At 41.8% G+C, this 12,330-nt stretch overlaps 1 protein-coding gene across 7 annotated transcripts in view; it reads right to left on the minus strand.

The window, feature by feature from the left end:
- Positions 1–12,330, minus strand: part of CCNY (cyclin Y) — a 274,562-nt gene that overhangs the window by 92,427 nt on the left and 169,805 nt on the right. For 6 of the 7 annotated variants that reach the window (XM_024574760.4, XM_053922331.2, XM_053922334.2 and 3 more), the window contains one exon: positions 4,459–4,493. The exons of the other annotated variant lie outside the window; for it this stretch is intronic. In XM_024574760.4, coding sequence (XP_024430528.1) covers positions 4,459–4,493 — 35 coding nt within the window. The remainder of the gene's footprint in view (positions 1–4,458; positions 4,494–12,330) is intronic. 7 annotated transcript variants of the gene reach the window in all.

Genomic DNA, 12,330 nt, shown 5'->3' on the forward strand with positions numbered 1-12,330 from the left:
TTATAACTCAATAAGGCTGTTTTTAAAAAATAAACTTTTATAGAGTTAAAAAAATAGTCAAAGACTAAGGCAAGAAAAAAATCCAATGGGATGGACTGGAATTGGAAATTAGGGTGCCAGTAAGAATTCATGGTTTCTAAAATGTCTACTTCCTAGATATGAATGGGCCTAGAAGCAATGACACCCCCATAGTAATGAGTATTCACAGAGCCCAGATCTGAGTTTCTAACACTGTTTGCTACTAAAAGGAATCAAGGCTCCCCGGAAAAATGGCTGATCCAAGGGCTGACCCAGGCAGATACGAGCTGAGACTGAACTATCTTATTGTGCCAAAAAGCAAGACAATCTACCCCCCCCCAACAAAGATGGGGCATGCCACAAGACCATAGAGCCAGTTTACAAAGACTGCTACTAGCCAAATCCACAATGTGAGCACCAAAATAATCAAGGACAGCACTGAACTATATATGTTGGGTTGGCTAAAAAGTTCATATGGTTTTATTCCATAAAAGATGCATTTTTCATTTTCACCAACAACTTCATTGACTTGGCTATTCTGAGTACATCAGCTATTTCCTACATAAATAGAATGCTGGTAGTTCTATCCTGGTGGTAGAACGTTGACATTCTCAATTAACGTCTCGATTTGATCGCTATCAACTTCAACTGGTCTACCCAACTGACCATGAGTATTGTCCAGCAAGAAATCTCCAACACAAAACTTCGCAAACCATTTTTGACACATCTGATCAGTCACAGCACCTTTTCCATACACTGCACAAATCTTTTTTTGCATATTAGTTGTGTTTTTACCTTCTTGAAATAATAAAGCATAATATGCTGAAAATGTTGCCTATTTTCTTCCATCTTCAATACTAAAATGGCTACACAAAAATTCACCAATTTTGATAATTTTCTTTAAATGCACGCTGATATGACAGCTGTCACAATACAATCTAACAAAATTGGTTCAAATGAAGTTAGACAACTAAGCCCTACTAGAGTCATATGGAAAAAACCGAACAAACATTTTTGGCCAACCTTTTGCCAACCCAATAAATATCACTGAAAAACAGAAACCCACAAGTCCACATAAAGACGAAAGGATGGAAGGATGGTGGATGGATGGAAAGGCTCTCAGAGCAGAATGAGACTTCCAAATGTGAAGGGGTTAGGAGAAGGGGGCTGAAAAATTACCATTTGCAATGAAAATACAGATTGGTTCAGGCAAGAATGATCAATAGATGTAAAACCTGAGGGTAGGAATAAGGAACAGTATATTTGCATGGTCATAAAGTGTCTGCTTATTGACTGCTCATTAGTTGTATGGTGAAAACCAATCAATACACAGTGGAGAATCTGGACAGAACCTTGCTAGGTGATCAAAATCAACATCACCAATGAGGTCAGGTGAATATTGGATGTCTCCAGGTTTAATACATGGAGAAAAGCAAGGAAGTACTCCATGAAGTGTTCTGGCTTGAAGTGCTGACCTGAATCCTTCAGACAAATTCAAAGTGAGAAATGTTGTTAAGAAAACATCTGGCTCTGCATTCTGCAACACTGTCAACACGATGAAAGACAGAGGAGACTGAGGGGTACGCCAACTAAATGCCACATGTGATCCTAAATTAAAACCAGCACCAGAGAGTAACATGCTACACAGGACATTATGGGGCCAGTTAACAACTGAAATACGAACAGTTATTTAAGAGAACAGTATCAATGTTAAACTCTTGACTTTGATAACAATATTGTATTTACATAGAGAATATCTTTATCTTAGGATATACACAACGGACAGTATTAGGAGGTAAAGGGCAGGATGAAGACAACCTACTCTCAAACAATTCAGAAAAAATAATACAAGAAATTTACAACTGGTGAATTTGGGTAAAGAGTGTATGGGAAGTTTCCATATTATTATAATGTTCCATAAGTTTAAAGTTTATCACAGTAAAAGCTAACAACATATATATATAAAGTAAAAAAACAAACTATAACACAGATACTGCGGTGGAAGCTCTGCTTAAAGGGTACGGGAAGGAAAGTCTGCTTCTCCTTACAGGACTTGTCTGAAAAAGTCCTTGCTCCTTCTCAGACTCTGTGTTCCTCTTTCCTCTCTCTGCTCCAGAAGTCCCTGAACAAGGTGATGAAGTTGAAAACTGAGGAAATAAGAGAGCAGTAAAGCAAAAACTGAAATGACATAGTGAGGAGTGTGATACATCATGGAAGACCTGGAGTGGCTATGCAGCTCCTATAAGGAACAGCTGGGCTCCTCCATCTTCAGCAAAGAACAACAGAATGGGGAAGTCACAGAGGAGGTCCAATCAAAAACATTCCTTCCTACTGTCCTCACAAAATGCCTCAGAAATGTGAAAAGCAGGCAGTGTGTTCAAGAATCTGTGCTGACTGATTCAGAGACGAGATCTTCATACCACACTCAAAAGACCAGGGCTTCAAACATAGCAACTTCCACTGAGAACAGAGCATGTAATGTTCTAGGACAAGTCATCAAATCAGTTCAGTGACCTTCACTTGGGTGTCTTAACAAGGACAGTGTAGTTTACCAAATGACCTTCCACGAAGGCACTAGGGAAGCAATTCCATGTGTCGGCTGTCCTATATTCTTGTAGACTATTACACTTTATTTGTGCCAATAGCAAGAGTGACAGAAGGAAGTATACAGGAAAGTGTAAGAAAGAGAAAGTCTTCTACAGATGTAATAGACATTCAAAGGAACCGTCATCCCACACAGATTTATCTCTTATCAACATTTTTGAGTGTACAGAATTATCATTTTTAGGCATTCTAAAAAAAACATTGAGAGAACATAAAACATCTTCCCTTGTCAACATCCTTTGTGTCAAGCAAAATGAGTGGTATGGGAACCAGAGTATCTAAGATTCCTTAGTGAGATGTGAAATCCCAATTCCTTAATCTTATTGGATTTTTAAAATCTTACTGAGATTAAAACCTTACTGAGGCTTCTTTCATATCTTCTAAGCATGTTATATTGGTGCCTACATAGTGGTTGCTCAATAACTTCAGGTTCTACTAAAAGTAAATCTCTCAAAGAGGCAAAAGCAAGGTTTAGAGTTTTTTAAACCTCAGTTCCTAGATCAAACTCACTATATTGCTTGACTTCTCTGGCTTACCAGGTGAAGTGTATAAACAGAAAAGACACCATTTTGCAAGAAATCTGCTCCCATTCCTTTTCAACCTAGAAGGCAAAAATCCACTTGGACTGCATTACTGAAGAGGAGCATAAGTCCTCCCAGGCAAGGCTCCCACACAAGTCGGACAGAGTACACCCCACCCTGGGAATCCCTGTCTTCATTAATTATGAAAAACACTATATACATACTCAAAATACCAGAAAGGCTTTCATCACTTTTGATACAGAACTTAGAAAATTAAATAGAATTTATCTACATTCTAAGGAGCAATAACATCAATATACTTACATAGTGCTATAATTAGTTTGCATGAGTCCACCTTATGAATTTCTTTACAATGGAATTTTGACCACATTTTCAAAGGGTAGGGAAGACAATGTTACACCTCTAAGTCTTTCTAACAACAGCGTCAGTGCCAAGTACTTCGAGATCTATAAATACTTAAATGCAGATAGTCTAGAAACTCTGAGAAAAACCCTTGTGAGGTCAAATACTCATTCTTGTTTTCCATATGAGAATTGATAGCATATTTACTTTCGTAATTTACCTACTTCATCATTCCATAACTCATGGAGATAGTTTTTTCTAAAGAAAGAGTCATGTATTTAGAGGTAACTTGCCTGGACTCTACGTTTGCAGGGGTAAAAGTTGGGGAACCATGAGCGTGGGGGTCAGGGGAAGGAGCACAGAGCCAGCTGCACACGCTGCTTAAAAGAAGGGTAAATGATCTCAATGGATGCTTTTTGCCGGACAACAAGGGGAGGCAAACACTGATCAGAATGGCCGAAAGTGTTGTCAAATATATCCTGTTTGGAATACCAAAAGAACATGCAGATTCTATTGGACCTACAAACAACAATCAGGGAAAGGAAAATGTATTGAGGCAGACAGCCTCATAGAAAACAATTATGTGTTTATTCCAGTGAAACAGAGTTAAAGAAAAATAGTAATTTGGAGTGGGGTAGAAGAAGGAAAGGATCAGAAATTTAACAGGAGTGGCTTTCACTTGGACCTGTGTGGTGTTTGCTGTGTTACTGTTCACACACATCTTCCTTCCCATGGACAATACCAGTCTGGGGCTTCTGGAAAAAATTTGGGACAGGGGATAAATACCAGCCATGCTTATCCAATTACAAACCATAACGTCACTGTCACATTCTTCACATTCCCCCAAGCATTGACAAAATATATGAACTATTGTCATCCATCCCAGACAGTTATTTAAGCTCTCTTCACTGCACAGTCATTATGAAGTACACAGGGGTAGAGCTTCACTTACATGGTTAATGAAGAGACTCTTGCGTTTTTCTCTCACTGTGAAAACAAAAGATGCAACAAAAATATTACACGCCTGCATGCCAACCCCTTACAGGTTACCGAGGGCTACGCCTCTGTGTCGTGATCCCATCCTTCCACCAACCAACACACCCAATTGCTCCATTACCAAATATAAGAATGTGTGACCTGCACAATGCAGATCTGAACCTGATTAACAGAGCAAAATACATACCCACTTATTTAAACTATGGCATGCTAACAAGGTAAAAGTAGCTATAATTAACTAAAGGGTACTACTCTTTCAATAACTGAATAAAATATTAATTAGTAAATCTCATAAAACTTGTATGTATCTATTAATTTAATTTAAAATAATTAACAAATAAGAGAACAATTGATTTCTAAAAAGAGCAGATCCACAAAGATCCATACTATAGGGTGAAAGATAAATAACAATGCCCATCACATTAAGATACAGGACAAAATATGCCAGAATCGTTATCAGCATGGAGACCAATTCCTCTCTCTCCATGCTGGGTGCTGGGAAATAAAGCCAGACTTCTGTCTAGGAAGCCTCCTGGAGCCTCTTATAGCACCCTCACCCTCATGGAAGCTGAAAAAAAACCACAATACAAAATACTGTCCTATCTCAGAGATGGAGACCTTAGTGTTTCTCAAAATGGATCCTTAGCCCAAGATGTAGAAGGTTGATAAGGAACCTTAAGGAGCTTTTGGATGACCTGATGTCATTGAACTTTGCATTTTCTTTCCTAAAGACCTAGTTTTGAGAGTATATACTAATCAGTTAATGTATTTACTGAGTAGGTAACTTTAGAAGATAGAAAGAATAGGTTTCCTTCAAAGAGGTGACCAATAATGCCACCTTGGGGTATCCTAAAATGCTAGGTACAAATCCAGCTTATCCTTTCATGAGTCCTGCCCTGCCCCTATCCCCACAGTCCACCTCCCAAATGCAGACTCACTAGTTTCAAGCTCTCTGTCTGATCTGAGGAATAAGAATTGTTTTTATTTTTTTAAGATTTTATTTTTATTTTATTTTTTAGAGAGGGGGAAGGGAGGGAGAAAGAGAGGGAGTGAATCATTGTGTGGGTGCCTCTCGTGCGTCCCCTACTAGGGACATGGCCCATAACCCAGGCCCACGCCCTGACTGGGAATAGAACCAGCAACCCTTTGGTTCACAGGCCCGCGCTTGATCCACTGAGCCACACCAGCCAGGGCATGGAAACTGTTTTCCTAGTTTACATTTTGTTCAATTTTCTTAGAAGTCCTATCCTATCTGAAATGATTCTGTCCCTCTTCCTACCTCAAAGATACCCTGGAGTACAAAAGTAAAAACCAGCCTGAGGGTATTCTTGGGAGAAAGTGCCCATTGGCCATCAGCTGGATACATCCACAGGCCATTGGCATACACCAACCACAGAGAGAGTGTGGGCCACCTGGCCACACCTGAGGCCAGACCAACACACCAAAAGCTCTCTGTAGTGCATAGACAACAGCTGCGGACTTTGTCTGGTAAGACAGTGTAGAGGCTGCATGATTACTTTTGACGTAACTCGAAATAAGCATGCACAGGTGAACTATAACAAAAGAAATATGAGGAGCTGTCAAGAAACTGGGTTTTAACTTCCTGGCACTATACACTCTGTGTGCATATGTTAGCTGTTCACATGTATCTGTGCACATGCATATCTTCCTTAAATTATATCAATACTAAATTCTAGTCAATATCTAGTCAGGTGTGCTCAACCACATGGAAGCATGATGGCATTTTTTTATGGTGATTTCTCTCGGGCTGAAGGGACCTGAAAACACTTTCTTCATAGGCAGCAGACCTGAAATCCCACAGGTGACACTTAGCTCTTCTGAGGGTACCCAACAAGAAGTATGTGCAGAGGCTTTGTGTCTCCCAATTATGGGAATGGCCTACAAGGTCACTTTGTCACCCACCTCCAACAGATAAAAGATATTCATCCATGAGTCAAGAAATATTACAGCTTCTTTATGGGTACTACTAAAAAGATTAAAATTATTCAAAAATAAGAGAATTGAAATATAGAATCATCAATGTTTTGATTCAAAATTTTAACAAGAAAGTTTTAAAACAAAAATAAAATCACAATACACAAATGAATAGGAATATTGTAAAAGTGTACGCTGTTGTTGTACATCTCCTACAAGGATAAATATCAGGGAAGAATCAGACCATTTCCATGAATCCCACTGGTTCCAATTAGAAAGTAGAAAACAGGAGTTCAGTAAGACTAATACAAAACACATAAGGTATCGGAATCTATTATAGAATACCTGTTTTTGTACAAATGAATGCCTGCATACTCCTTTATTTTCTGCAGGGCCACTGAACCTGAATTTTATCTGAAATTTGGTACCACCTTCCTGTTATATTTTGTAATGCCACCCCTAAGAGGACCTTTGAGAAAATCAAACCTACACAATATTTGAGAAGCTTTTTCCACACCTGTCCCTATAACAGACTTACTTCTGGGGTGTCTCCTGAATCCACAAACCAACTGCCTGTCCCCAGTAACAGGGGGCAGCCAGGGGGATCCCGCAATAGGGATCTGTAATGGGAACAGAACTCAGGGTGTCCAGGAAATATTAGAAAAAATATGAGATGTCCTCACCCCCACAAGTCTGAACTGGGGGGTGGGACACATGGAGCAGTGCCATTGTTCTGCATAGCAACAGTTTTGCAACTAACCTCAGCCATGGTTGTTTAACATATCTGTAACTTTTGGTTTTGTACATATGTTAAATGGCTGTGGCCATGCCTTGGGCCAGAAAGATGGGAGTGACTTCCACCCAGGATGTAACTGGGAAGCCAACTCCCCCTGGTTACATTGCCTTTGTGAGAGCTTGGAGATGATTCACCCCACGCCATGGGGCCATGCCTGCCGGGGCTAACTATGGCAGCCCAGTAAAGCTGGAAAAATACGGGAAGGCTGGCAGGTGTAGCCAACTGTAGGAGGAGTCGGAAATGGGGATACAGAGGAAGATTGGTGCTGGGATTAAAACCCAGCTGTGACGGCCATACTAGGAGGGGACCACGCGGCTTTGGGGCTCCCTTTGTCATGCAGCTTAGGAAGCTGGAAGACGAGATGTAGTAGCGACGGGACCTCTCTCTTAGAAGTTTGGAAGAATGCAGGAGAGACGCTGCAGGAAAGAAAGGGATGAAAGGACTCTTGCTGGTGGGTCATGAGAAGGTGCCATGTGGGTTTGGATTAAGAACTGGAGATCCCAGTGACACAGGTGATGGTGCTGGGAACCAAGGGAGGCCTGTCAACTGAGCACGGATTACTGGGGAGAACCGGGGGCTACCAGAGCCACGAATTTCTATTTCTTTTCCTGAGACTGGGCAAAGGAGGGAAGGAAGGACTGTGTGAGTTTGTGGGTGTCTTAAGGGTCTTTGGGATCTTAATGAAGACATGAAGTCATTACTCTAAGTCTGTATAACCTTTGGTGAAAAGGAAAGGAATTATTTATTCAATCTCTGACATTGAGAGCCATAATTCCCTGCTGGCGGGCAAACCTAAAACAGGGGGACCACGGGAGAAGCAGGGGTGGGAGGGCCATTCAGTATTAGCGTATCATTCCCCACCTCCATGGGTCCGTTCTAGAACACCCACACATAAAAAAACCTATCATTGCAGAAGGTTATCTTCATAAGCTGTAGGCATTTTGAAGGTAATCTTCAAAATGAAATAAATCTTCTCCTAAAGTATACAATTGCATATTAAACAATTACATATATGCAGGTTCAACAGTGGAGGCCTTTAAGGCAAGTGACAGATACTATTTTCCCACAAACTTCAAGGTTTTATACTTTCTGTACAGGGCTGCCCTGAAATTCTCTTCTACTCTACCTCCTTCCTTCACAGAAGTAGCCGCTGGGGCTAGTGAAACACTTGGCGGGTCAGAGCCAGGAAACTGAAGTTGGGGGAACCTAAAGCTGTAGCAGAGTGAGGCTGGACTGATAGAAGGAAAGATCAAATCCCCAATATTTATACTAAACAATTCAAGGGAAATTCTTATATACTCAGCCAAGCAGGATGTAACAACTCTGACTTTCCACTCTGGGCCCTAGAGAATTAAGAGGGTAAGAGAGGAATCTTTTAAACTAGGAGAACTTTTTCTGCTGGAAATATTTGAGGTTTTCTTCCTACATTATTATGTACGCCACCACCATAACATTAAAACCTGGTGCTCCCAGTAGTGTTTTTACTAGTAAGTAGCTATGCAAAGATTAGGAAGTGGGACTTCAAGCAGAAAAGTCGTGTGGACCTTCACCCTATCACCCCATTTGCTCAAGTAGGTGTATGTATTAATTTTGTTACAAGACTAGTAACTGAAATAATGGATGAGTTCTTACCACTTAGTATAGACAAAGGATTTAAGCAACAGGGAAACAGGCAATAGTATTCATTCTAATAAACATGTATAAATGGGTGTGGAACAAGGTTCAGAATGGGGTGAAGGCTGAGAAGTCCCTGGGAATATAGAAGATAAATAAGTAATAAAAACCCTAACATGGCCTGGGGGTCAGGAGAAGCTGAACAAGGTAGTAAAGTAGAGTTATTTTACATAACTACGGCAAGTTGGCCAGTTTCATAGTTATGTTAAAAAGCTGTGTAGCAGGGGAGGTGGGCGTGAGTTTAACCAGGTGCTGGAGATATAATACCTGTGTCAAAGAGCTTGGAGGCAGTTCACTATGCATCACAGGGCCCCACCCTCCCATCTAACAATGGCAGCTGGAGAAAGGCAGAAGATACCACAGGACTGGCAGATGTTGCTGACTGTGGAAGTTGGAAATGGGGTTATCAAGGAAACTCTGGGCCGGGATTTAAACTAGGCGTGGCAGCCATTTGGCTCTCTTGGCTATGCAGGTTGAAAGGGTGCAGAAGGACCCCCAACGGCCCTCCAGGAGGTGCCATGCAGTTTTGGATTAAAAACTGAAGAACATGGGAACACTGTGGGCCCTGTCTATCCGAGCACGGATTAATGGGAGATGCCTGAAATGCTAAACTAAGACCAAGAGAATACTTAGTTGGGAATTTCTGTTTTTCTTTCTCCTGAGAGATGGTACCTTTGACTGGCATATTCTAAAAACTAGCCTAATGCAATAAAAGAAAAGCAGGAGTGTGTGTGTGTTTGTGGGTGTTTTAAAGGGAGTGGGACTTAATGGCAGAATTCTGCCATTATTCTAAATCTGTATAACTTTTAAACAAACCATTCTTTCCTTTTTACCAAACTCTGGCATTGGGAATCTTGGTGATGGACAATTGGGCCCATGCATCTGTTTCAGAACTGCATAAAGGCTGGAATTCTGTTACAACAGCATTGGGAAATAAATGGAGAATAATGACAGGTAAATATTAGACACTTAATTATCTATGTTCTTTTTCTTTTTGCAGTGGATTTAGGAAATTGAAATATGTAAGCCAAAGCGGTTGAAGTTGTAAGTCCTAGGGTATTCTGACATGCTGAGACAGAATAGAAGAAAACTCCTTGGCACATGGAATAGGGAAAATGAGACACAGCTGAACACAATGGTCAAGCAATTTACAGCCAGGTGCAGATGGTAGCCAGGGCAAAGGCCCCCAGAGCTTGGCAGCAGGCAAACTGGGAAAACAAAGACCTGGCCCTCAGGGTAATGTTAGAATTTACTGGGACTAAGACACTGCCTATGCTGGAACAAAGAAGGTATAGTCACCTGCTAAATACCTGACCATGAGATTCCCCATTTCAGAAGCAACTGAGGCATAGTCACTGGCATTCTGCTGGAAACCAGTTGAATCATCACTGCCCCTTTCCCTCAAGCTTTCTACAGAATCAGCCCTCCCAGACCAGATACCCAGGACACCTGGAGCAGATCAGTGGCGTGACTCACCCTCCCCCAAGGGTCTACTACACACCCTAAAAGCCCTTCTATCCTTCCCTATGTGGATGCCGTCCTTTCAGACCCACCTCACCTGACTGCAGTGGTCCAGCTTCAATAAAAGCCCTTAATTGGACTTTTCTGGCTCTAGGTCCAGTCTTAGCCACCTTAGCTACCTAACAGGTAACACTTCCTCCCTGGAGATAACACCTAGGCTTCAGCTGCATTTCAGCTCCCTGACCCCCAAAACAGCAAAACCAGGTGGGTGACACAGGAACCAACTGCAATGACTGAAAGGGCACACCTGGAATGCTGATGAATACTCTGCTGAAAACCCACCCCTGAGACCTCCCCAAAGATTCCCGCCTGCAAGAAACAGATGAAAGCCTCATGACAAAGGACACAGCACCATTCCCTTCTTCCCACACATCTTTCTTCACAGGCACGAGTATCCTAAACTGTGAGGCAATGGGCAGCTGGCTTCTTAGCCAGCCCAGGCTAATCCCCTGAACCTGTCCCCAAAGCTCCCTTTTCTCTGACTTCCCAATGAGACAAAGCAGCCCAGTCTAGGCTCCCCTGTTGCTTCTTCCATGCTAAGCCCTTCCTTGTTTCACTGTCCCTGGCTGAAATAAATGTATCCTCATAATCATCTGGACTGGTGCTGTGAATTTTTTCCTACATGAAGTCAAGAACCCACACACTACAGCTGACCCTAGGCAGACACACTCTGTTTGGGCCAGACCCCTGACCAGTAACAATGTGACTATTTTAGTCACATAAAATCTTAAACTTCTTGCTGTGGAAAGAGACACTCTTATATTCCAAGAATGAATTTTAAAATGGTGCTTCATTTACACACTTAACCTTCATGATTTGATTCATGCTATGAAGCTGGCAAAAAAACACTGAATGAACCATTTTAGAATAAATTTCAGATGGATTTTCAGGAAAACTTTGGTAGAAAGGGATCTATACTGTGTATCGCTTGGTATATCTCATTTCTCTGAAACTTCTGAATAATTTTATGCTTTTATTGGCCTTTTCTTGCCAGTTTCTAGTCTCTATGGTTGAATCATGTCTATTAAAAAGAAAGCCAAAATTCATGAAAAAACATATAAAAGGCTAGATTAATTTTGAAAATTATAGGCACTCCAGGAAACAGTAAAGTTTCCTAACATCCTTGTTCATTCTAGGTGACTGTGGCCATAATGGCCTAAAACTGTAACAGGGTGCAGCCAGAGCCCCCCTGCAAAGATGGATTTGTAATGGGGTCCAGAACTCGGGGTGTCCAGGAAATTTGAAAATATAGGATATCCTCAACCCCACAAGTCTGAACTGGGGGATGGGACACATGGAACATGTGAGAGTTCCACTGAGAGTTATTTTGCATATGAACAGTTGGCCACCTTCATACCTGATATGCAAAAATGGTTATTGTACATATCTATAACTGCTGGCTAGCTTCATAGGTATGTTAAGTAGCTGTGGCCATGCTTTGAGCCAGGGAGATGGGAGTGACTTCCACCCATGAAGTAACTGGGAGGCAGTGCCCCCTGGTTACAGCGCTCGCATGAGAGCTTGGACATAGTTTGCTCCACGCAACATGGCTATGCCTGCCTGGAGTACCTATGGCAGCCAAGAAAGGCTGGAAAAATACAGGAGTGCTGGCAGGTGTAGTCAATTGTGGGAGGAGTAGGGAATGGGGTTGCAGAGGAAGATTCCCGCCAGGATTTAAGCCCAGGTGCAGCAGCCATGGAGGCTAACCATGGGGTTTGGGGGCTCCCTTTACCACACAGCTTAAAGAGGCAGGAGAGCAAGATGTAGCAGACATGCAGAGCTCTCTTAGCGGTTCAGAAGAACACAGGGGGAGACAATGGAGGACTAGGGATGGGGACAATGTGAGACCTTGCAAGGAAGGAAAGGGGTGAAAGCTCTCTTGCTGGTGCACCAAGAAAAGGT

Source organism: Desmodus rotundus, chromosome 4 (assembly GCF_022682495.2).
Source record: "Desmodus rotundus isolate HL8 chromosome 4, HLdesRot8A.1, whole genome shotgun sequence".
Taxonomy (NCBI): domain Eukaryota; kingdom Metazoa; phylum Chordata; class Mammalia; order Chiroptera; family Phyllostomidae; genus Desmodus; species Desmodus rotundus.